Source organism: Mustela erminea, chromosome 21 (assembly GCF_009829155.1).
Source record: "Mustela erminea isolate mMusErm1 chromosome 21, mMusErm1.Pri, whole genome shotgun sequence".
Taxonomy (NCBI): Eukaryota; Metazoa; Chordata; class Mammalia; order Carnivora; family Mustelidae; genus Mustela; species Mustela erminea.
This window is the reverse complement of record NC_045634.1, coordinates 5,250,642-5,277,382: the sequence shown is the minus strand read 5'-3', so window position 1 is coordinate 5,277,382 and position 26,741 is coordinate 5,250,642. Positions and strand designations below refer to the sequence as shown.

General features: G+C 34.2%; 1 protein-coding gene across 11 annotated transcripts in view; it reads left to right on the top strand.

The window, feature by feature from the left end:
- Nucleotides 1-26,741, top strand: part of LOC116581844 (disintegrin and metalloproteinase domain-containing protein 32-like) — a 195,478-nt gene that overhangs the window by 162,791 nt on the left and 5,946 nt on the right. For 4 of the 11 annotated variants that reach the window (XM_032329131.1, XM_032329137.1, XM_032329130.1 and 1 more), the window contains 4 exons: nt 11,242-11,344; nt 11,927-12,086; nt 20,690-20,722; nt 25,540-25,575. In XM_032329131.1, the coding sequence (XP_032185022.1) occupies nt 11,242-11,344; nt 11,927-12,086; nt 20,690-20,722; nt 25,540-25,575 (332 nt within the window). The remainder of the gene's footprint in view (nt 1-11,241; nt 11,345-11,926; nt 12,087-20,689; nt 20,723-25,539; nt 25,576-26,741) is intronic. The other 7 variants (XM_032329135.1, XM_032329136.1, XM_032329134.1 and 4 more) reach the window with 4 other exon arrangements.

Genomic DNA, 26,741 nt, shown 5'->3' with positions numbered 1-26,741 from the left:
TTGTCTTTTGGTTTTGTTAACTGTTCCTTTGCTGAGCAAAAGCTTTTGATCTTGTTGAAGTACCAATAGTTCATTTTTGCCCTTGCTTCCCTTGCCTTTGGCACTGTTCCTAGGAAGACGTGCTGTGGCTGAGGTCGAAGAGGTTGCTGCCTGTGTTCTCCTCAAGGATTTTGATGGATTCCTTTCTCACATTGAGGTCCTTCATCCATTTTGAGTCTATTTTCGTGTGTGATGTAAGGAAATGGTCCAGTTTCATTTTTCTGCATGTGGCTGTACAATTTTACCAACACCATTTGTTGAAGAGACTGTCTTTTTTCCATTGGACATTCTTTCCTGCTTTGTTGAAGATTAGTTGACCATAGAGTTGAGGGTCTATTTCTGGGCTTGCTCTCTATTCTGTTCCATTGATCTATGTGTCTGTTTTTGTGCCAGTACCATACTGTCTTGATGATGACAGCTTTGTAATAGAGCTTGAAGTCTGGAATTGTGATGCCACCAACTTTGGCTTTCTTTTTCAATATTTCTCTGGCTATTCGAGGTCTTTTCTGGTTGCATATAAATCTTAGGATTATTTGTTCCATTTCTTTGAAAAAGATGGAGGGGATTTTGATAGGGATTGCATTAAATGTGCAGATTGCTTTAGGTAGCATAGACATTTTCACAATATTTATTCTTCCAATCCAGGAGCATGGAACATTTTTCCATTTCTTTGTGTCTTCCTCAGTTTCTTTCGTGAGTACTTTATAGTTTTCTGAGTGTAGATTCTTTGCCTCTTTGGTTAGGTTTATTCCTGGTATCTTATGGTTTTGGGTGCAATTGCAAATGGGATTGACTCCTTAATTTCTATTTCTTCTGTTTTGTTGTTGGTGTAAAGAAATGCAACTGGTTTCTGTGCATTGATTTTATATCCTGACACTTTATTGAATTCCTATACAAGTTCTAGCAGATTTGGAGTGGAGTCTTTTGGGTTTCCCACATAAAGTATCATATCATCGCAGAGAGTGATAGTTTGACTTCTTGTTTGCCGATTTGGATGCCTTTAATTTCTTTTTGTTGTCGGATTGCTGAGGCTAGGACTTCTGGTACTGTGTTGAATAGCAGTGTTGATAATGGACATCCCTGCCGTGTTCCTGACCTGAGTGGAAAAGCTCTCAGTTTTTCTCCATTGAGAATGATATTTGTGGTGGGTTCTTCATAGATGGCTTTGATGATATTTAGGTATGTACCCTCTATCCCCCTACACTTTGAAGAGTTTTGATCAGGAAAGGTTGCTATACTTTGTCAAATGCTTTTTCAGCATCTATTGAGAGTATCACTTATAGTTCTTGTTCTTTCTTTTATTAATGTATTGTATCACATTGATTGATTTGTAGTTGTTGAACCAACCTTGCAGCCCAGGAATAAATTCCACTTGGTTGTGGTGAATAATCCTTTTGATGTACTGCTAGATTTTATTGGCTAGTATTTTGCTGATAATTTTTGCATCTGTGTTCATCAAGGATATTGGCCAGAAATTCTCCTTTCTGAAGAGGCCTTTGTCTGGTTTGGGGATCAAGGTAATGCTGGCCTCATAAAATGAGTTTGGAAGTTTTCCTTCCATTTCTATTTTTTGAAACAGTTTCAGGAGAATAGGAATTAATTCTTCATTAAATGTTTGGTAGAATTCTCCTAGGAAGCTGTCTGTTCCTGGGCTCTTTTTTGTTTGGAGATTTTTGATGAGTGCTTCAATCTCCTTAGTGGTTATGGGTCTGTTCATGTTTTCTATTTCTTCCTGGTTCAGTTTTGGTAGTTTATATGTCTTTGGGTATGCATCCATTTCTTCCAGATTGTCAAATTTGCTGGCATATTGTTGCTTATAATATGTTCTTATAATTGTTTGTGTTTCTTTGGTGTTGGCTGTCATCTCTCCTTTTTCATTCATGAATTTTATTTATTTGGGTCGTTTCTCTTTTCTTTTTGATAAGTCTGGCCAGGGGTTTATCAATCTTATTAATTCTTTCAAAGAACCAGCTCCTAGTTTCATTGATTTTTTTCTGTTGTTTTTTTGTTTTCTATTTCATTGATTTCTTCTCTGATTTTATTATTTCTCTTCTCCTTCTGGATTTAAGCTTTATTTGTTGTTCTTTGTCCAGCTCCTTTAAGTGTAGAGTTAGGTTGTGTATTTGAGACCTTTCTTGTTTCTTGAGAAAGGCTGGTTATCACTATATATTTTCCTCTCAGGACTGCCTTTGTTATGTCCCACAGATTTTGAACCGTTTTGTTTTCATTATCATTTGTTTCCATGAATTTTTTTTAATTCTCTTTAATTTCTTGATTGACCCATTCATTCTTTAGAAGGATGCTGTTTAGTCTCCATGTATTTGGGTTCTTTCCAAATTTACTCTTGTGATTGAGTTCTAGCTTCAGAGCATTGTGGTCTGAAAATATGCAGGGAATGATCCCAATCTTTTGATACTGGTTGAGACCTGGTTTAGGACCCAGGATGTGATCTATTCTGGAGAATGTTCCATGTGCACTAGAAAAGAATGTGTATTCTGTTGCTTTGTGACAGGAATGTTCTGAATATATCTGTGATGTCCATCTGGTCCAGTGTGTCATTTAAGGCCTTTATTTCCTTGTTGAGCTTTTGCTTGGATGATCTGTCCATTTCAGTGAGGGGGAGTGTTGAAGTCCCCTACTATTATTGTATTATTGTCGATGTGTTTCTTTGATTTTGTTATTAATAGGTTTATATAATTGGCTTCTCCCATGATAGGGGCATAGATATTTAAAATTGTTAGCTCTTCTCGTTGGACAGACCCTTTGAGTATGATATAGTGTCCTTTCTCATCTCTTATTATAGTCTTTGGCTTAAAATTTAATTGATCTGATATAAGGATTGCCACCCCAGCTTTCTTTTGATGTCCATTAGCATGGTAAATGGTTTTCCACCTCCTCACTTTAAATCTGGAGGTGTCTTTGGGTCTAAAATAAGTTTCTTGTAGACAGCATATTGATTTTTTTTTCTTCATTCTGATTCCCTGTGTCTTTTGATTGGGGCATTTAACCCGTTAACATTCAGGGTAACTATTGAGAGAATTGAATTTAGTGCCATTGTATTGCCTGTAAGGCGACTGTTACTGTATATTTTCTCTGTTCCTTTCTGGTCTACTACTTTTAGGCTCTCTCTTTGCTTATAGGACCCCTTTCAATATTTCCTGTAGAGCTGCTTTGGAGTTTACAAATTCTTTTAGAGTTTGTTTGTCCTGGAAGCTTTTTATCTCTCCTTGTGTTTTCAATGATACCCTAGCTGGATAGAGTATTTTTGGCTGTATGTTTTTCTTATTTAGTGCTCTGAAAATATCATGCCAGTTCTTTCTGGCCTGCAAGGTCTCTGTGGATAAGTCTGCTGCCAATCTAGTATTTTTAACCATTGTATGTTATAGACTTCTTGTCCCGGGCTGCTTTGAGGATTTTCTCTTTCTCACTAAGACCGTCTGTTTTCCTTCCAGAACCATACTGTGTTGATCACTACAGCTTTTTAATATAATTTGAAGTCCAGAATTGTAATGTGACCAGCTTTGCCTTTCTTTTTCAAGGTTGCTTTGGCTATTTGAGGTTTTCTGTGGTTCCATACAAAGTTTAGGATTATTTGTTCTAGTTCTGTGAAAAAAGATGTTGTTTTTTTTTTTTTAATTAATTAATTAATTTATTTGAGAGAGAGAAAGAGAATGTGAATGTGGGTGGGACAGAAGAATAGGAGGAGAGAGAATCTCAAGCAGATTTTGTGCTAAGCATGGAGGCGGAAGTGGGGCTCAGTCCCATGACCCTGAGATCATGACCTGAGCCAAAATCCAGGGTTGGCTATTTAACTGACAACGAGGTTGGCATTTTGATAGGGAATGCATTAAATGTGTAGATTGCTTTGGGTAGTACAGACATTTTAGCAATATTTGTTCTTCTGATCCAAATGGAGTGTTGTTTTTTCATTTCTTTGTGTCTTCTTCAATTTCTTTCATTAGTGTTTTATAGTTTCCAGAGTACAGGTCTTGAAAGACCTCTTTGTTTAGGTTTATTCCTATGTGTTTTATTGGTTTTGATGCAATTATAAATGGGATCAATTCCTTGATTTCTCTTTCTGCTGCTACATTATTAGTATATAGAAAGGTAACAGATTTCTTTATTTTGATTTTGTACCCTGTGACTTTACTGAATTCAGCCAATTAGGATGCTAAGTATTTACCCAACGAATACAAGAACATTAATTCAAAATATACATGCATCCCAATGTTTATAGCAGCATTATGTATAATAACCAAATTATGGAAACTGCCAAAGTATCCACTGACTGCTGAATGGATAAAGAAGATCTCTCTCTCTCTCTCTCTCTCACACACACACACACACACCTATGCACACACACACACTGGAATATTATTCAGCCATAAAAAGAATGAAATCTTGCTATTTGCAATGATGTGGATGGAGCTAGAGAGTATTAATGCTAAGTGAAGAAAGAGAAAGACAAATACCTTATGATTTCACTAATATGTGGAATTTAAGAATTGTAACAAATGAGCAAAGTGGAAAAAAGGGAGAGGCAGACCATAAAACAGATTCTCAACTCTAGAGAACAAACTGATGGTTACCAGAGGGGAGGTGGGCAGGAGGCTGGGTTAAATTGGTGTTGAGAATTAAGGAGTGCATTTTGATTGTGATGAGCAGCAGGTGTTGTATGTTGAATCATTATATTTTAATCTGAAATTATTATTACCCTGTATGTTAATCAACTGAAATTTAAATAAAAACTTAAAAGCAAATCAGTATGTGTCATACTGATGAATCTTAACAAATCTAATATATACATTCAGTGCTAAGTTCAGTTTATGTTAAAAAAGTTTAAATCATACTTTAAGAGCGTAAACCTAAAATATGTTGTATGTGTATTGTGTATTGTGTTCTTATAGTTGAAATATTTTGTTTTGATGTTATGATAATCATTTAAAAGAGTTAAAGCCTCATTTAAAAAAAATATTTTATTTATTCATTTTGAGAGAGGAAGGGAGGGAGAGAGAGAGAAGGAATAAACAGGGGGAGTGGCATTGGGAGAGGGAGAAGCAGACTATTTGCTGAGCAGGGAGTTCAATGCAGTGCTCCATCCCGGGACCTTGCACCAAAGGCAGACGCTTAACCAACAGCCACTCAGGTGCCCTAAAACCTCTTCTTGATAGATATATTTTAATGGAAAAGTTGTTTTTGCCTTTTGGCCACTGGGCTTCTAATTTCCATGTGGTGTCTAAGATGTGGTGCTATGTATATTATCATTTGTCAGATATGTATAATGGCTGTTTTATTTATTGACCTGACTATTCTCACTAACTATAATACTGTTTTATTAGGAGTTGGTAAAAATCCATTAAATATTAATATTATATATGTCAAGTTTTATAATTATTCTTTCTTGGATTATTTATTCAAATCTTTGATATAGTTTTCAGGAAAGTTTGGTGGTCTTTTTCATTTGATGTTGAATATTTCTTTTTAAAATTATTTCTCTATATTCCATAGTTTCTTTTTAGTGTGTTTAGGGATCTTTTCCCATTACGTTTAGAGTGTAGGAAAGTTAATAATGTTTGCATATTCATTTCTATTCATGTAACTTACTAAACTTATCACTAGAAACCCCAGAAAAGTCATTACTTGACTAGGAACAGTAAATTCATCCTAGAGAAAAGGATATTCTAAATCTTCCCTATCAAAGTTTAAAAGGCTTGATCAATCTGTTTTGCAAGTAACTTAGCTGCCTGCCAGCACAAAGTATAGCAATCTTTAAAGGAAAGCAACAAAATCTATACATTCTACAGTATAATATCCACAATATCTAGTGTAAAACTTTTTAAAATAAGGAAATATGCAAAGAGGGAGAATTATGTGACCCATACCAGAAAAAAATTAGCCAATAAAGATAGACCCTAGAATGTTTAAAATGATATAATTTACTGACAGGGACTTTTTTTTTTTTTTTGCATGATTATATTATATATTTATTCAACCTCCTATTGGTTGCCATTTATATTGTTTCTAATATTTGCTGTTACAAACAATGCGGCAAACAACATTCTTATGCGTTCCTCCTTGTATCACATGTAACGGATATCTTAGGTCAATTTTAGCAAATTTAGCAATTTTAAGCCAACGCTACAGGGACTTTTTAAAGTGATTATTATTCTCAGGGACTTAACAAATATTAACATAATAATAAGAGAAAGTAGAAATATAAAACACAAATGGGATTTCTAGAAATGGGAAAATAATATAATTAAAATGAAAAATTCCATGGATGGGATTAACAACTCAATAGACATGAAAGATAATTTCAGTGAATTTAAAAATAAGCCAATAGAAACTATTTGAACTGAAGGAAAAGGATTTAAAAGGATTGAAAAAAAAAAAAACATGAACCAGTAATTCCTGGGATGATATCAAATGGTTTGGTATATCTGTAATTGGAGTTACAGAAAAAGAGAGAGAGGATGCTAGAAAAATTTTTTATAATTTTCAAAATTTGGTGAAAGCCATAAACTCAAAGTTCAGAGAAATTCAATAAATCTTAAGCCAGAAAAACTCAAAGAAATACACCTGGGAAGGCACATTATAATCAAATTACTGAAAACCAGCATTAATGATAATATTTTAAATGTGGCCAGAGAAGAAAGACACATTGGGTTCAGAGGAGCAATGGCAAGAATAACTTCAGACTTTTTATCAGAAAATATGTAAGTCTGACAATTAAATTACATTATTTAAATGTGAGGGAAGAACTGTAAAGTAAGCATTCTATTAACCAATGAAAATATTTTGAAAATTAAGGGTAGAAAAGACGCTTTTTGATATGAACATCTGAGAGAATTTGCCAGTAGAAAATATGCACTGAAGGAAATACTAAACTATAGGTAGAAGGAAAATAATGTCAGATGGAAATGTGGATCTAAACAAAGCATTGAAGAGTGATGGAATGAAAAATATGTGGATAAAATACTGTATTTCATTTAAATGTTTTTTAAAAAAATATTTAATTTATTTATTTGGCAGAGAGAGAGAGAGAACAAGTAGGCAGAGCAACAGATAGAGAGAGGGGGTCCCTGTCGAGCAGAGAGCCTCATGTGGGGCTCGATCCCAGGACCCCGGGATCACGACCTGAGCCGAAGGCAAAGGCCTAACCCACTGAGCCACCCAGGTGCCCCCTTTTAAATGTTTTTTAAAAGATAATTGACTATCTCAAGTTAACAATAATAATGTATCATGGCATTTGTAACATACTTAGACAAAATAGTTTCTGTTGTTTTTAATATCTCATTTTATGGATATTAAACTATTCATTTATCTGTTGGTGATAATTTGATAGTTTCAAGTTTTGGCTGTTTTGAATAAAGCTGTTTTGAATGATTTTTACTGTGGTAAAAAACAAAATTTGCCATCTTAACATTTTTAAATGTGCAGTTCAGTAGTATTTTTTTTTTAAAGATTTTATTTATTTATTTGACAGACAGAGACCACAAGTAAGCAGAGAGGCAGGCAGAGAGAGAGGAGGAAGCAGGCTCCCTGCTGAGCAGAGAGCCCGATGTGGGGCTCGATCCCAGGACCCTGGGATCATGACCCGAGCCGAAGGCAGAGGCTTTAACCCACTGAGCCACCCAGGCGCCCCTGCAGTTCAGTAGTATTAACATATATTTACATTGTTGTGAAACAGATCTCCAGAACTTTTTTATCTTGGAAATATGAAATGCTAATATTCTTTTTGGTATTCTGAGCACCCAGCTTCCAGTGTGGGTGATCGGATTCCTCCTATACCAAAAAGCAGTTCTTGGACACCAGCAGAATTCAATTCAATTCTATCTACTCAAAGATGACATCATGTTCCATAGGTTAAGGGTCCTGTCCTACAAGACTGCATGCACAATCCCCTCCCCATATATATGCCAGTTTCTATCCTCGGTGATATCTTAGGCTATCACCTGTGCTTCAGACCAATTGGCTATAGATTGGAAGTTCCAATGACTTCTTCCTTGGCAACTCAGTTCAAATATCAATTGCAAGTCCAGGTTGTTACCTGTACTTCTAACTGGCTATAAATCAGAGGTTCCCAAGATTCCCTCCTTGGATTCAATTAATTTGCTAGGGTGGCCCACAGTACTTAGAGAAGCATTTTGCTTACTAGATTACTCTTTTATTATAAAAAGATAAAATTCAGGTACACCAAGTAGAAGAGAGATGTATAGGAAAAGGGTGCCAAACTTTCATGCCCTCTCTATATGCACACTGTCCTCAAATCTTTACATGTTCACCAACCCAGAAGCTCTCTGAATCCTGTCCTTTTGTGTTTTATGGAAGCTTCATTGCATAGGTAAAACTGATTGAGTCACTGGCCATTGACAATTGATTCAACCTCCCTGAAGGTTGGGGGAAGGGTAGAGCAGGACTGAAATTTCCACCCATCTAATCATATAGCCACATGGAATCACATGGATTCCACTGGCAACCAGGTCCCATCCTTAGATGCCTTCAAAACTTAACTTCATTTACATAACAAAAGACACTTTAATCTCTCTCAACACAGGAAATTATAAGGGTTTTGGGAGCTGTAAACCAGAAACTGTGGACAAAGACCAAATACATATGAAAAATACATCAATCATCTGAATGATGAAATATTTATTTCTTATAAATCACAATATTGCAATACCCATTAGATGGTAACTTTTCTTTCCTCTATTCCAACAGTCTCTGAAAACCTCCATTCTACTTGTTCTGATGATTTTGACTAGTTTAGATACCTCATATAAGTGGAGTAATACCATATTTGTCTTTTATTGATGACTCATTTCAGTCATCTATGTTTTAGCATGTGACAGGACTGCCTTCCTTTTTAAGGTTGAATAATATTCCTTTGTATGTATGTACCATATTTGGTTAATACAGTCATTTGTTAGTGGACATTTGGGTCGTTAACACGTCTTAGCTCTTGTGAATAATACTTCTGGGGTCATAGGTGTGCAAATTTATACTTTGGGACTCTGCTTTCAGTTCTTTATTATAATAGTCATCCTAATGGGTATAAGATGATATTGTAATTTTCATTTGTATTTCTCTTATGACTATTGATGTTGGACATCTATTCATTCTTACTGGCCATTTGTATATCATCTTTGGAGAAATTTCTATTCAAGTACTTTGCCCATTTAAGTAGGTTATCTGATTTTTTAAAAAAATTATTGTTGAGTTGTATGAACTCTATGCATATTCTTGATATTACTCTCTTGTCATATATATGATTTGCAAGTCTTTTCTCCTGTTCTATAGATTACATTGTCACTCTTTTGATTGTATTCTTTGATTTACAAAAGTTTTTAAGTTTGTTGTAGATCCATTTGTCCATTCTTACTATTGTTGCTTGTGCTTTTAGTCCAAGAAATGATTGTGAAGTCCAATATCATAAAGCTTTTTCCCTATGTTTTCTTCTAGGAGTTTATAATCTTAGAGGTCTTACATTAGGTCTTTAATCCATTTTGAGTTTATTTTTGTACATGATGTGAGATAAAGATCTAATTTCATTCTTTTGCATTGGATATCCAGTTTTCATTCACAGGTAAGACTTCCCATTGAGTGGGCTTGGCATCCTTGTCATAGATCATCTGACCATACAATTAATATATTACTGATCACAATAATTGAATAACAATAAATAAACGAAATAAGTGGATAGAAGGGAAAATTCTTCCTTATAGTGTTATCAATATAGAAGGAATAATGAAGTTAAATAATTATAATGGATATTCAGACTAATCAGTGAAATTATTATGAGGATCCAGATGCTTACAGAATCTCACAACTGTTTCCTCATAGATGACTTATTAATTGCAAATGGAAGCATAGAAACTTACAGTGGAAAAACCTGGAAGACAGCAATTAATCAAGTGATCCAAAAGTAACAATAGAATGTTAGGACAAACTGACAACATGTATCTCCTGAGAAGGACAACATCACCTCTGTGAAGTATTTCAGAGTAAAATACTTCGTGCGTGCGCGTACACACACACACACACAGCACATCATAAAGGTGGTGTGACAAAAGCTGGGACAATGGATACCCTGAATAGAACACTTTTTTACCCTCTGTACATTTAAGGCTTGGAATTAGATCCAAGTTGTTGAATAGAGATCTTAGAAACTGAGAGATGTTTTATTTTATTTTGAGAGGAAGAATAGCAAGAGGTCAAGGGCAGGGCAAGTTAAATATCTATGCCTCAGTTTCTTCTTCTATACAGTGGGAATAGTAATAGTCTCAAACCTCACAGGGCTGTTGTGAGGACTTAACAAGTAAATCTAAGTAGTATTCAGAATAGAGACTAACACATAGTAAGTACCATAAAGGTGTTTGCTATTACTATTGCATTTATTTATATATTAATTACAGAAACCGTCAGTTCCTAATCTAAGTATCTGATGGCCTCTTGGAATGCAAAAACCCTTGGATTAAGAAACGAGCAAACAGGATCACCTGGATGGCTCAGTTTTTTAAGCATCTGACTTCAGCTCATGTCATGATCCCAGGTCTCAGCAGGGAGTCTGCTTTTCCTTCTCCCCACTCCCCTCCCCCTGCTCTTTCTCTCTTTTTCTCTCTCTCAAATAAATAAAATCTTTAAAAAAATAAAATAAAAAACCCACAACCCAATCCTGGTGAAGGACAGTGGGATTGTAGGTACAAATATTTCAAGCTAGCACATAATGTCACTGAACTTGGAGATAGGAAGAGATGTGCACAACCAGTTCTGGAGGTGGTGGTCCTAGCTGGCTCCAGCGTACCACTGGATGGGTCTCATTCTCATTAGAATTTAAGGATATGTTTCTGAAATTGCAAACTAAGTTTTCAGGTGAATATTTGAAAGTTAAATTTTCTTGATGTAAATTCTATGAGCCTCTATAGCTTTTTAAAAAACTGTGTGTTTTTTTAAAAACTGTGTGAATATTTGAAAGTTAAATTTTCTTGATGTAAATTCTATGAGCCTCTATAGCTTTTTTAAAAACTGTTTTTGGTGTGTGCATTAGAAACCAAACATCTGATTTGTAGGACTATCTCTGTAAATAAATAAAATTACACTAAATGAAAATACAAAAGTAAGCTTTATGATCCATCTGGTAATTTTACTTTTTGTGAGAAAATAGTTTTAAATGATCATTTAAGTTTTTAAAAATGATCCTAGGTATGCAATTCCAATGAAACGTGCTATTGCTTTGAGGGCTACCAGCCTCCATTTTGTGAAAGGCGTGGCAGAGAAGTTTCTAGTTTGTCTGGGAAGCAGGAGGGCAAGTATCTAATATCTTTACATATTCAGTTAATAAATTCTCAAATTGTTTATTTTCATAAAAACAAAGGTAGATTTTTGATGCCTAGAAGGCAATATTTACAATTAAAAGGTAAACCATCTTCTTTTCAAGAAATGAAAACCAAGTATGTCTTCTTAATCTTACTCTTCTAATATTAACTCTCAATATCATTATTGAAACTGAGAGTATCTTTTACATTTTTATTTACTGATATCATTGACTTTCTCCATTAGGTTGTCCTGTAAATTTGTTGGTTTACATGATTCCACATTATATATTATTGACGTTTTAGGGTCCAATTTAATGGTGCTATAGTGAGATTTTGCTATAGCTATAGTATAATGTAGAGTATGTTGGAACTTTCTGGAACTTTTTTCTAATCTTTTAGAGAGAGAGAGGTTGTAGAGATGGTTTTAAGTATTATGATTCTATTATTATTTTTCTATGTTCTTTGAATAACAACAAAAATTAAGAACATTGTAATTGGTTTGCTGCAACTTGAAAGTAAAGTAGATGGCTTCAGTTTTTTATTCTGATTTTTTAATATATTTCTATTTTTAGGTTTAACCATGGGAAGAGCTCTTAGAAAGGCTGAAAAGAACCGGTGGCTTCTAGGTTTCTGCATTGCTTTACCTGTTATCATCATAGCAACCATAATAGCTGTTTCATGGAATAGTTCAAAAAAATGGTTTGCCAAAGAAGAGGAGTCCCTAAGTAGCGAGTAAATTGAATTTGTGTTCCAAAACTTTAATACTGTTTGACTCTAGTCATACATAGGGCAGTATCATGAACAGCAACCATACATTTTACAGTGATTTTGAGTACTATATAAATATCTCATTTAATTTTGTGAGGTAGTTTTGAATATCCCCATTTTAAAGATGCAAAATTTGGGAGTATAATTTAAATAATTTGCTAAAGTTTACTGCCTTAGAAATTGAGAGAAAAAGAATTTAAATGTATCCTATCTATTGCTTTCTAATACATTAGTGGTTCTCAAATTGTGATATGTGTTACTTGCAGGAGAACCACTAGAAATATTTATTAGAAATGCAGATTTTGGGGTGCCTGGGCTTCTTAGTGGGTTAAGCCTCTGCCTTCAGCTCAGGTCATGATCTCAGGGCCCTGGTATTAAGCCTCACATCGGGGCTCTCTGCTCAGCAGAGCGCCTTCTTCCCCCTATCTCTCTGCCTGCCTCTCTGCCTGCTTGTGATCTCTCTTCCCCTGTGTCAAATAAATGAATAAAATCTTTAAAAAATCTAGATTTCTATACCTTATCACAGATGAAAATATTTCAGTTTTCTTTGTGGCCTTATGTAAGAAATGACTGTAAGAGTATTCTCTGGGTAAAGTGTTCAGAAGGCAAACTTATACTTTAGAATTTAACATGTTTTTGTTTTTTTTTCAGAGAGTGTGCACCAGTAGGGGAAAGGGGCAGAGGGAGAGGGAAAGAGAGAATTTTTTTTTTAAGTTTTATTTGTTTTGAGAAAGAAGAGTGTGCAGCGGTGAGGGGCAGAGGGAGAGAGTCTGAAGTGGGTTCTATACTGAGCATGGAGCCTGATGGAGGCTTGAGGTTATGACCCTGAGGTCACAACCTGAGCCAAACTGAGAGTCAGATGCTTAATTGACTGAGATGCCCAGGCACCCTGAGCATATTTTAATTTTTTAAAAAAATAGTTTAAACACAAAGAGGACAAAGTGATGAATATTCATTTGCCCACCAGTAGAAATAAACAAATGTTAATGTTTTTCTTGTTTCTTTTATGAAATAAACCATTGCATTTACAGGTGTAGTATCTTTCTGTTATTATCTCCCTCTCTGCAGAGAACAACTTCTACACTGAAAGTTAGTATGTATTACATATTTTTGCCACATATGGCTGTATCAGAGTGCCATATCTTGGAATTAAAGTTTATTTATTTATTTTATTTTGGAATTGTATATAATTTTAAATATTTACACATTCTTTATAGATACATTTCCTCTTCTAATTTTTTTTTTTTTTAAATTTTGTTTGTGTGTTTTCTTTTTTCCCTTTTTCATAAGCAGTCTTCTCAGAGGTTTTATTGGTAATCTGAAAAATATAACTTTGGGGTTTGTTGATATCTTTATATTTCCTTAGTGTTTATTTATTTAAGGATGTTAAATTTTGCTCTTTTCCTCCTTTCTGCTCTCTTTACTTTTGCTCTGTTTTAATTCTAGCTTTCTTGAGTCTAAAGCTCTTTCTAAAATTAATTTTCAGTCTTTCTAAAGACTAAAGCTAAAACTTTCCCTTTTATATATCATATATATAAATATATATATCATTTCATGTATACTCTTCAGTTTTTAATATATAGTTGACAGTTAAAAAAATTAGAAACTTCTAGTATGATTTCTTATTTGAATTATGAGTGAATTATAGTCTTTAGTTTCCAACAATTTTTGTTGCTGAAAAAATTATTTTCTAATTTTATCACCTTATTGGGAGAGACCTGTTTCTACGACTTATTCTTAAATGTTGGAACCAGAAGGGAAGTCAGTTTTTGTAAAAATGTATTCTTGTGGGTATACTTTAATTATTGCATCATGTTTATTTTTTTGTTTCAGTGTTCTAAGATGTTTCAAAACAAACTTTTTAATTACGTTGTTTCAAATAATTTTATATGTATTGGGATTTCATCCCCATCTGCTCATTAATTTATTTTCTGTGAGAAGCAAACTAAAGTTTTTCAGTATTTCAATTTCATGGCTTTCCCTTTTGATTTTTAAAACTTCAGCTTTATTATTCTGAGGCAATGACAATTCATTAATGCTCAATTTAGTTACGCTTTCTTGACATGTTATCTTTTTGTCATTAATTTTATCTTAAATTCTATTCACACTGTTTTAAATTCCTATATCAACTTGCTCTTTGAAATTTAGACTTACCTAGTATATCTTTTTTCATCCTTTATTCTCAATCTTTCTTTGTTTTTAGTTATTTTCATATAAATAGCCTTATATGGAATACAATAGTGGAGTTTGTTATGCATATATGCTTAGTATATAATGGCATATATTTAGACTGAAAATTGTCATTTTATTTTTTCTTATTTGCCATCTTTTTTTTTAACATGTTTTTTTCCCCTTTTCCTCAAATCCATTTTCTTTCTTTCTTTTTTTAAAGATTATTTATTTGACAGACAGTGAGAGAAGGAATACAAGCAGAGGAAGTAGGAGAGGGAGTGGGAGTGGGAGAGGGAGAAGCAGGCCTCCCACAGAGCAGGGAGCCTGATGTGGGGCTTGATCCCAGGTTCCTGGGATCATGACCTGAGCTGACAACTAAGCCACCCAGGAACCCTAAATCCATTTTTTAATTGTGTTTTTTTCTTTTCTTTTTCTTCTGTTACTTTGCACATTTTTATGTTGTTTTTATTTTCAAATGATTTTCTTTAAATTTTAATGTTTATAGTTAATGTTATACAGTGTCTAAATTTAATCATTTTATATGGTCATCTGAATTATACCGGGGATCTTACAATACTAGCCTCTCTTCAGGTATTTGTTTGTAATTTGGCTTTTCACTTGGCCCCAAATAAGTTAGTGTTCTTTTGTTATTGTTATATTTAGTCAGTACTTTCTAGGATTACTTATTATATTTCCTAGGTCTTTGCTTACTATTCCTTTGTTTTAAACTTTTGTTTTGAAATAGTTAAAGAAATATAAAAAAATTACAAAAATAACACAGATTTTCCTTATCCCTTTCATTTGGGTTTTGCCAATGATAACATTTTACATTTACATAAGTGCATTGGGGTGCCTGGGTGGCTCAGTGGGTAAAAGCCTCTGGCCTCAGCTCAGGTCATGATCCCAGGGTCCTGGGATCAGGCCCCACGGCAGGCTTTCTGCTCAGCAGGGAGCCTGCTTCCCCACCCACCTCTCAGCCTGCTTCTCTGCCTACTTGTGATCTCTCTCTGTCAAATAAATAAATAAAAATCTTAAAAAAAAAAAAAAGAGAAAATCCTTTAAAAAAATAGTACATTTTCACAGGTAGGAAATTGGTATTGGTACAATATTAATAATTAAACTACAGACCTTATACATATTCACCATCATTTACATGCAGTCTTTTTTTGTGCTCAATTTTGAGTATATGTGTGTATATAATATTAAGAAATTTAATCACATGATTTTTGGTACCATAATTATCACCATTCTTTTAGAATCCTCCTTTTTTCATTCTGGGTTAAACTTTATTCTTAGGAAGCATTGTCTTAGTAGTTACTACGGTGACAGTCCCCATGTAATAATCTGCTTGACTTAATATGACTGGGGAGGGCTTTATTTCATTCTCACTATATGGGCATAGCATTTTATGTGAACAATTATGTCTCTAAGTCTTTTTGTGATATGCCATTGAATTCTGTCATTTACTGTTGGTGATGAGATGACTGCTGCCAGTTTAATTAATTCATTTTTATGAATTATGCTAAACTATGTTTCTTCTTTAAGTTAGCTTTCCAAGTATTCTTTTATCCAAAGTCTTGTTACTAAATTATTACCTGTTCTGATGAGTTCATTTTTATTTATCTGGCTCTGAACTCAGCATAATCTTTAATTATAAAGTTTTTCTTTAGTTCTAGAAAAGTCTAATTATCTATTCAATGATTTACACTTACCATTCTACCTCTTTTATCTTTCTGCAGTTCCTTTATTTTAGGGTTTTCAATTCTGGCCTCCATGGTGGTAGTGACCTTTTCCTCTTGCTACTTCTTTTTCTTCTTTCTTTTGACACTACAGTGAGAATTTTTTCTTAAATTTAAATTCAATTAGCCAACATATAGTACATCATTAGTTTTTGATACAGTTTTCAATGATTCATTAGTTGCATATAATAGTGCTCATCAAATTAGGCTTTTAAAAACTGAGCATAATTTACATACAGTAAAATATTTTTAGTGTGTGTAATTCTATGAGTTTAACAAATATATACATATACCATGACTATCATAAAATAAAGAACAATCCCATTGCTCCCCAGATTCCCTCTAACCCCACCTCCAGCTCCTGGTGCTGACAGATCTTTCTTCTTTGCCGTAGTTTTGTCTATTGCAGAATTTTGTATAATGGAATGTGTAGTCTTTTTAAAAAAATAATTAATTAATTAATTAATTAATTTTAAATTAATTTTTTACTTTTTTTCAGCATAACAGTATTCATTATTTTTGCACCACACCCAGTGCTCCATGCAATCTGTGCCCTCTCTAATACCCACCACCTGGTACCCCGACCTCCCACCCCCACTCCTTCAAAACCCTCAGATTGTTTTTCAGAGTCCATAGTCTCTCATGGTTCACCTCCCCTTCTAATTTCCCCCAACTCCCTTCTCCTCTCCATCTCCCCATGTCCTCCATGCTATTTGTTATGCTCCACAAATAAGTGAAACCATATGATAATTGAATCTCTCTGCTTGACTTATTTTATTCAGGATAATCTCTTCCAGTCTCGTCCATTTTGCTACAAAAGTTGGGTATTCTTTTGAGTCTGCCTTCTTTCCCACATTTGAGATTGATCCATGTTGTTATGTGTTAGTTTGTTCTTGTTTAAAAAATAACATACAGTTTTATTGAGGTATAATTGACATACTGGAAATTGCGTATTCTTTAAGTACATGATCTGGTATGTTTTGATAATTAGAAAAGTAGTCTCATGAAACTCATGAAACCATCATGACAGTCAAGATTATGAAGATACCTATCATGCCCAAGAGCTTCCTTGTGTTCCTTGGTAATCCCTCCTTTCTCTGGCATCTCCTTTATCCCCACAGTACTGCTGATCTGCATTGTCACTACAGCTCAGTTTGCATTTTCTAGAATTCTATATAAATAGAGTTATACAATATGCGCTCTTTATTTTTGTCTGGTTTATTTCACTCATCATAATTATTTTGCAATTCATCCATGCTCTTATGTATATCAGTTACTTTTTTATTGCTGATAGGTATTCAGTTGTACAAATACAGCATAATTTGTTCGTTTATTCATCTGTTGATGGATGTGTTGGTTGTGTCCATATTTTAGCTGTTATAAATAAAGCCACTATGAACATTTATATGCAAGTCTCTGTGAATATGTGCTTTCTTTTTCCTAGGGTGATACCTAAGAATGAATGGTAAGATAATATGGTAGGTATATTTGACTTCTAAAGAAAAAGCTGAACTGTTTCTCAAAACAGTTGTACCATCTTATATCCCAGCCACTAATACATGAGAATTCTAGTTTGTCCACATTCTCACCAATGTTTGGTATGGTAATATGTTTATTTTAAAAATTTTAGCAATTCCGATAGTGTGCAGTAGCATCTCATTGTTTTTAATTTGCGTTTCTCTAATGACTGATGATACTTCTTTGTTTCATGTGGTTATTTGTCATCTGTACCTCTTCTTTGGAGAAATGTGTTCACATTTTTTGCCCATTTTAAAATTAAGTAATTAATTAACTTAGAGTTCAGAGGTCTTTTACTTATTTATTTTTGTACCTGTTATGCCATGATTTCATAGGAAATGGGTTCCAGCAGTTTCAATTTGAAACTCATGAAGTGATTCTCTAGGTGGAACAGACTGGTGCTCTAGCTGAACCCAAGTACCATTCTTTTTGGTTTCCTTCTTTTCCTGATCATTTTCCTTCACACATTTTAGGAAACGATCTCAGTTTTTAGAGTGCCTGATACACTCATTATGGACATTAATTCTCTTGGCATGAATCTTGCCCTTAATTTGAGTGGGATTCGTAACATCGTAGACTTTCAGTTTTGCCATGGTAACATTTGTGGGACGTTCCTTTTTGAACAGTGGCCATTTCCTTGATGTTAATAATATCTTAATTGTAGATTCACATCTATGTGGCTAACGGAACAACTTCATGTTTTCTAAAAGGCCTAAAGAATGTATAGCTAGTGCCATACCTCTTTCCCTTTGTATTGGTCTTTTTGACAAATTGCTGGAAGATGATAGTTCCAGCTGAAAGGTCTCATTTTTTAACTGACTTGTCTTTTTATTACTGAGTTGTTCAGATCTTGTGGTTGTTTTAAAAATGGGTTGTTATTATTGAATTCTGAGTGTTCTTTACATACTCTGGATATAAGTCTTATGTATGATTTGCAAATAGTTACACTAGGAATAGACTTCTCTTTTTATTCTTTCAAAAGAGCAAAAATTTTAAATTTTTATGGAATCCATTGTGTGAATTTCTTCTTTTATTGATCATGGTTTTAGTTTTTTATCTAGGAAATATTTGCCTAACCAAAATTCACAAATTTTCTCCTATGCTTTCTTCTCAATGTTTTTACAGTTTTAGGTTTTGCATTTAGACCTATATCCAATTTGAATTGTTTTGTATAGGTTAAAATGTATGGATAGAGTTGTTTTCTGCATAAGAATATCCAATTGTTCTAACACTATTGTTTTTAATGCCTTGCTAAGTGGGATCACAATAGTCACCACTATTGAGATGATACCCTTTTGAGTAACTCCACCCAATTCTTCAAAACATGGTATTTTAAAAGTCAGGTGGTGGGAACACAAGCTATTCTTGTCCCCATGTAAGCACAAAAGATTGCTCAATTTCAAATAATTTTTCTCTGACTTAAGTAGTTTCCTCACTTGCATTAAGTGATCAGTACTTTGCAGAAGACTCAAGAAGGACTCTCCACATATCACAGGAGCTCTCTCTAGGCAGCTCTTTCTTTCCCTCCCTGGTATTTTCTCTGTGAATTCTAATGCCTTGTCCTTCCTAGAACCCCAGTTCTATTAGCTCAACTTAGGGAGATTTCTGGGTTTTTCCTGGGTCCTCCTGGCTGTGTGATAGCCTGGAAGCTCTCACCAGGCAATAAGAAGGGTCAATCATAAATGTCTCAGCTCTTTTATTCCCCTCTTACAGAAATCGCTATCCTGTGTTGTCTGCTATTCAATGTCTGAAAATCAATGTTTCATCAATTATGTCTGCATTTTCAGTTGTGTTAGGCAGGAGGGTAAATTGTGTCTGTTACTCCATTTTGGTCAGAATTGGAAGTATGCTTTTATGGTTTGTAACCACATTCATGTTTACCTAAATCTTGTATTGTGTTAGATTTTTCTTTCATTACACTAGTTCTGCCATCACTATTCTGTTAAGATTTGTGAATTCTGTTCTTGCAAAGAACTCTATGGAGATTTAAAATATTCTTATATAAATTTTTATTAATCATTTTTGTTTTTTTGGTGTGTGAATTCATTATTTTGCTGTGGGTGTTGACATTAACTCCTAGCGGTTTGTAATCATAGATCCTTTTATCTTCAGTGTGTATGATTTTCCTTTGGGAATTCTGCATGTTCTGTGTTGAATATAAATACATGCAGATTGTTCATTTTTGCTTCCTTCATCAATCAAAAATAATTAAAAACAATTGCTATGCATGGAATTCAAGAATTTGTAGGAGTGTGAACTGGAATCCTAAAATTACACTTTTTGGAGGCTTGGGATTCCTACTTCTCTCAGTGATGCATTTTCCCCTATCTACATATCCTCATTATCCTGTTGCATTTCAAAGGCCACAAGTCAGAATTTTTATTATCCATGTTTCAAGGGTGATATGGCTCGTCATGGCTCCCAGGTTTAATTAAGGAACTCAGTTTCCCCACATGCGAAGGCCTGGAACCTCAACTCCTTCTGAGGAAGAGCTATTAAATCTCTAGCTTGAAAGGTGTTATTACTGATTTAGGTGCCCTGTCAGTTATTCAATTTTAGCTCCTGTTTACCATTTCAGCTCTCAGTTTCTTCATTTTTAATAGCACCAGGAGAAGTCCTATTGTTAACCCCAGTTATGTATTCAGTGTCTGTGTTACTGGGTTTCAGCACTTCTCTATGTTATGAGGAACGTAAAGAGGGGAAACTGCACTGTCCGCTCACTCTACCAATTGTCTAGAAGCCAGTATGGGTTTTTTAAATTCATAAAATGTAACGTTTTTTTCCAAGATCAATGAAAAAAAGGTTAAAAGTTGGGGCATGTGGTTCAGAATCAGGGACTCAGAGTCAAATCTGTATTCTATGTTCAGAAGAGATAAGGAAAAAGCAAATCTGTGCCTTTTTGATAGTCTCCTTGCTGTGGGATTTGAAATTTACACTCTTTGTGGATGAGGTATATGGGGAAATAAGAACATTATTTCTACCTTTGTTCAGTGATCTTGAACATTATTTTCTTTATTGGTAACTAGTCTTGTAAAAGAGGTAGTAACACTGCTTATAAAATGACCTTTATATTCATGTAGTTGACAAGAGTTTTTAGGACTAACATAAGGTACTATTTTTCATTTTTTTAATATCCAGCTCAGAAGGCAGCTCTCACACATTTGCTAGCAGGTAAGTAAATTAGAAAGTATCTTAAAACACATGTTATAAATTAAGAGTGAATTAATAATTCATAATTTAGATATCAATTGAACAGATACAAATGGTAAAGTAATGCACTGAAAAGCAGACTACTAATTTATAGCAATTAATTTTTAGTAGTCTTTTATTCACTTAATGTTTATTCGAAGTTTACTCAGGAAACAAGGATGAAAATAGCCAACTCTACTAAGAAATAGGATGTATATAATTAGTAAAGAAAAAGGCTATATAGTGCCTAGAAATGGCCCAACTTGGGTTATATTCTTTATTGCTTGGGTAAATAAATAAGCAAATACCTGGCATTTCACAGATTGTATGTGACAAAGCTCAGGTAAAATCTATAGTAATTACGGATTGGGAAGAACTAATTATATTGACCTAACTGTGCTGTTAGTATTTTGTCCCTGTTATTGTTTCTTAGCCATGAATTCAGTCCTTACTGTTTTATAATTATATATGAACATTCTATTTGTTAGATTGACATAATGCAACTTTTCAGTTCTTTTACTTTCAATCTTTTATTTAAATTAGTTTCTTAAAAACAACCTGCCAATGGAATTTAAAAATGTATAATCTCCAGAGTTTCTCAAAAGTTGAATTTAATATGGTTATATACTTATATGTTTGCTGATATATTTAGACTAAATTCTACCACTTTATTTATTTTTTGTTCTATTTATCATACTTGGTCAATATTTTATTTTTCCACTATCTTGTAGTCTTTTACATCAATTGTACTTTCATTGTTCTTTCTTTGTTTCTATTATTTTGGTCATTATGTGTTCTAGCTATAGTCTTTAAGTGATATTCTTTAATGATTGAATTATTTTATTGTTATTTTAATTAAAATTCAATGTTAATTTTACAATTTCAGATATAATGAACACTTAAAATTTCTAACCACATATTGATGTTAGCCCATTTATCCCTATACATTTTTCTCCACTGGTCCATATTATTATTATTTGGTATTTAATTACTCCTGAATTTTAACCTGCTGCAAACAAGTCATCATTATCATTGTCATTGTCATTGTTGTATTTAGTCAAAACATACCAGGATTTCACTACATATTTACCACTTTATTTGTTCACTATTCCCTTTTGAATTTTGCTCCATCTTTTTATGTTCACTCTCCCGTTTGGGGAAGTACAACTCTTAGAATTTCCATCAGTGAGTCTCTGTGTATTAAGCTGTTTTTCTTATCCACCTGAAATTGTCTTTATTTTCACTCTTGAATGTGAGTCTATGTAGTGTGGACTTCTAATTGAGATCAGTTTGCCTCAGCTATTTGAAGGTATGTCAGTGTAGTCTGGCCTTACTGATGATAATGATGATGATGATAAACATCTGTCAGTGTGTTTATTCATTTATTCCTTAGTGGTTAATAGGAGTTTTATCTGTAGTAGGCTTTGTATTTCTATCGCTGTAATATGTTAATATTACCACACACTTAGTGACATAAAACAATATTCACTTATTCTGTCAAAGATGTGTAAGTTAGAAATCCAGGTGGATGGGGTACATGGGTGACTCAGTCAATAAAGCATGGGACTCTTGATTTCAGCTCAGGTCATGATCTCAGGGTTGTGAGATCAAGTCCTGGGTTGGGCTTTGCACTCAGCAGGGAGTCTACACGAGAGTCTCTTTCTCTCCCTCTAGTCTTCCCCCTCCTTGTACATGCATGCAGGTGCTCTCCCTTTCTCTCTCTCAGTAAAAAGATAAAATCTTAAAAAAGAAAAAAAAAAAAAAAGGAAAAAAAAAAAGAAGGAATCAGGCAGATTTGGCTGGGTTGTCACAAGCCTGACCAGAAGGCCTAAAGGCCAGGCTGTGTTCCTAGCTCTGTAAACAGAATCAAATTTCTTAAGACTATGGGTCTGAGCTATCTGTTTCCTTACTGGTTGTCTGTTGGGGGCCCCTTTCTACTCTCAGAGGCTGCCTGCATTGTTTATCCCTTCATTTTCAAAGAAAATAGGGCGTTCAGGTCTTCCTTGGGCTTTGACTTCCTCTTCTTTCCTTCTCTGCCAGCAAGAGACTAAATCTACTTTTGAAGGCTCACCTGATTGTGTCAGACCCACAAAAATAATCTTTGTATTTTAAAGTCAATTGATTGGGAGCTATACTTACACTTGCAAAATCTTTTAAGTACTCAGAAGAATGTTTGGATAACCAAAGAATGGAGATCTTAGGAAGCAATCTCTAGAATTCTGCCTAACAAAGCTTCTATGTTTTTTTCTTTTCCCTAGAGTTATTATTTCATTATAATATATTCTGGTAGAGATTTTTCTTTTTAACTTATAAACTGGACTCCGTATTTTCTTTCAGTGAGAAGACTCACAACTTTCTTCATTTTAGAAAAGTCCTAGATGTTTTCTTTTCAAATATTGAACCTCCTTCATAGTAAATCCTCTGTGTCTGAATTGCTTCATGTTTCTTAACTTGTCTTTTTATATTCTATTACATTTCTGTTTATCAAGTGTTCTGGGTGATTTCCCTAAACAGTTTAAAAATCAGCAATTTTTTTCCAGTTCTTTAATTTCTTATTTAATGAATTCTGCTCCTTTATTGATCTCTATGGAAATCCTAAACATTCTTTTTTTAAAGTTTGTTACCTATAATTTTTCATATATGAATTCTTTACTTTTCTCTAGCTGTGGACATTAACTCTTAGTGGCTTTCTTCTTTGATTTTAAGGTTGCCTAAGCAACAATGATTATCTCATGAGATTTCTGTGTGTCCTGCTTTATAAAATATTCCTTGTGGAGATTATTTCATATGTTACCCTCCTAAGTCATACATTTTTACACTTGTTACACCTGGAGGTCTAGAATTCATAGGAAGCATGGACTGGTATCCTAACCTAAAGTTGGTAAGGCTTGAGGTTCCTGTTTTTCTATGTGATATTTTTTATATCCACATCCCTAAACCATTTTAAGCACTTAGAGTTTCTATGTCTCTAGATGATCCTTTTCTATCTACACTTCCTTTTTTAAAAGTTAATTTTATTTTAATTTTTCAGTGTTCTAAGATTCATTGTTTATGCACCACACCCAGTGCTCCATGCAATACCTGCCTTCCTTAATACCCACCACCAGGCTCACCCATCCCCCCACCACCCTCCCCTCCAAAACTTTCAGTTTGTTTCTCAGAGTCCATAGTCTCTCATGGTTTGTCTCCTCCTCTGATTTCCCCCAACTCACTTCTCCTTTCCTTCTCCTAATGTCCTCCATTATTCCTTATGCTCCACAAGTAAGTGAAACTATGTGATAGTTGACTCTCTCTGCTTGGCTTATTTCACTCAGCATAATCTCCTCCAGTCCCATCCATGCTGATACAAAAGTTGGGTATTCATCCTTTCTGATGGAGGTATAATATTCCATCGTATATATGGACTCTATTTTTCTTTAACCATTTGTCTGTTGAAGGACATCTCAGCTTTTTCCACAGTTTGGCAATTGTGGCCATTGCTGCTATGAACTTTGGGGTACAGGTGGCCCTTCTTTTCACTGCATCTGTATCTTTGGGGTAAATATCCAGTAGGGCAATTGCAGGGTCATAGGGTAGCTCTATATTTAATTTCTTAAGGAATCTCTACACTGTTCTCTAAAGTGGCTATACCAACTTACATTCCCACCAACAGTGTAAAAGGGTTCCCCTTTCTCCACATCCTCTCCAACACTTATTGTTTCTTGTCTTGTTAACTTTGGCCATTCGCACTGGTGTAAGGTGGTATCTCAGTGTGGTTTTGATTTGAATCTCCCTGATGGCTAATGATGATGAACAGTTTTTCATGTGTTTGTTAGCCATTTGTATGTCTTCTTCTGATGCAATTTCCCTGCTGCATCTCGAAGATTAATGGTAATAGCTTTTACTATCCTTTCATGGCTTCTAATTTTAGGGAAAGAAGTCAACTCCAGCTTTCCAGGAGATCTCAACTCCTTATAGGCTAATGTGGATGACTAATTTACATAGCTCTCCAGAGTCACTCAGCTTTAGGTCCTATTTATATTTCATGTTTCTAATTTCTCTCTTTTTAAAACTATCATCAGAAATTTCATTTTCTTCTCTTAAATTTTGATTAGTAATTTTGTGGGTTTTATTATTTTTTCACTATTTCTCTGTGTGGATAGAAGGAGGAAACTGCCCTGTCAGCCCAGTCTGCCTAATTGTCCAGGAGTCAGTGAGCGTTTTATTTACTTATCTATTTTTTAAAGACTTTTAAAAAAATTTATTTATTTGACAGACAGAGACCACAAGTAGGCAGAGAGGCAGGCAGGGAGAGAGAGGGGGAAGCGGGCTTCCCGCTGAGCAGAGAGCCCGATGCGGGACTCGATCCCAGGACCCCCGGATCATTACCTGAGCCGAAGGCAGAGGCTTAACCCACTGAGCCACCCAGGCGCCCCTCAGTGAGTGTTTTAAATCATAACATGTAATTTATCTGTTGTTAAAGCATTTGACTGGAACCTGCAGGCCAGAATCAGGCATTCAAAGTCAAGCATATATTTTATTCTGAGAAGAAGTAAGGAGAAAAACTAAGCTGTTTTCTTGCTTTTTTCCCTATTGGAGGTTTGAAATTTATATTCTTTATGGATTGGTACATGTGTAAATTAGGATATTATTTCTTTGCATAGCCTAACTTAGTGGTCTTTTAAAATTACTCATTAGAGGTAATTAGAGGTATAAAAGAGTTAACATAGGTCACAAAATAGTCTAACATTCATTTATTATCTATGGAGGCAAATTTTTTTTAGTATTAACCTGGAAGCATTACTTTCATTCTCATTTAGATCCGGATCAGAAAGCAGCCAAACAGATACAGTCAGGTAAGTAAGGATGTATTTCTTAAAATATGTTAAAATAAGATGAACAAACTATCAATAATAAATTGCTAGATATTAATTGAACAGTAACAATTGGTAAGGTACTACACCAAAAATAACCCATTAGTATTTGCCAATCTAGTAACTAATGACTATTTGTGTAGAAAAATCAATGTCTTCTTTCTTTCAGTTTGTTAATGTATGTTGGGAGTTTATTTTTTGGAAACAAAGGAATAAATGATTGGTGAAATGGTTACAGAGCTAACTCATAATTGGGGAAGTTTACTTCTGTATTTGGAGACTTTGCAACTAGAAATTCTGTACAAAATTCATGAACAACTGAGTGAATGCTTATCCTGGTCACTTAAGAAAATTTTGCTGAAGAGAAACATCATAAAGAAACAATAATTCTACATCTTCCATAGCCTCTTAGGATCACAAAGTAGTTTTAATTAGATTTCTGTCCATGTCCTGAAAGGTGGATGTTTCCATATAATAAAACAGTGAGTCTTTATTTTCCCACACTTAAAATTTTTGGGTTTGGGGTCTTTCTGCAGATATGAAATGTTTAGGAGTTTTTACTCCTCTCTCTCTGACTTAAGGCTTTATTTATTCGTATGGGGAGCTGGTGTTATTCCTTGTATGTTCTTCTAAGTCCATTGCTAGTCTAAAACACTTCCAAATCTACAGAGTAAATTTTCTAGGCTGTACAACATGGTGATATAATTTGTCTTATTCTAGAAGAAGGCTTCTTCTTCAATGAGAATGCCTCTCTTTCTTATCCTTTATCTCTCTTTTACTATTATGGTCTTCTCTTTATCATGACACTTTGAAGTCATGAGTTACTATCACCAAACTAAAAAATTGATTTTCATTTAATAATAATAATAACAATAACAACAACAACAGCAACAGCATCTCTTTTATATGTCAGGGAGTTATCATATGGTACTCAAATACAGCAAGTCTCAGTTACTTTTTCCTCATCTTGGACACAAGTCTTTTAGTGTTATCTTAGAAAATAAAAACTATGATTATCTTGCTCAGCACTGTATAGCCAGAATGTAGTAGAGTTCTTGGCTTATGGTAAGTGCTCAATAAATATTTGCTGAATGAATGAATGAATGATTACTTTTAATTGCCACTCCTCTCCCTTGCCCAGGGGTGTG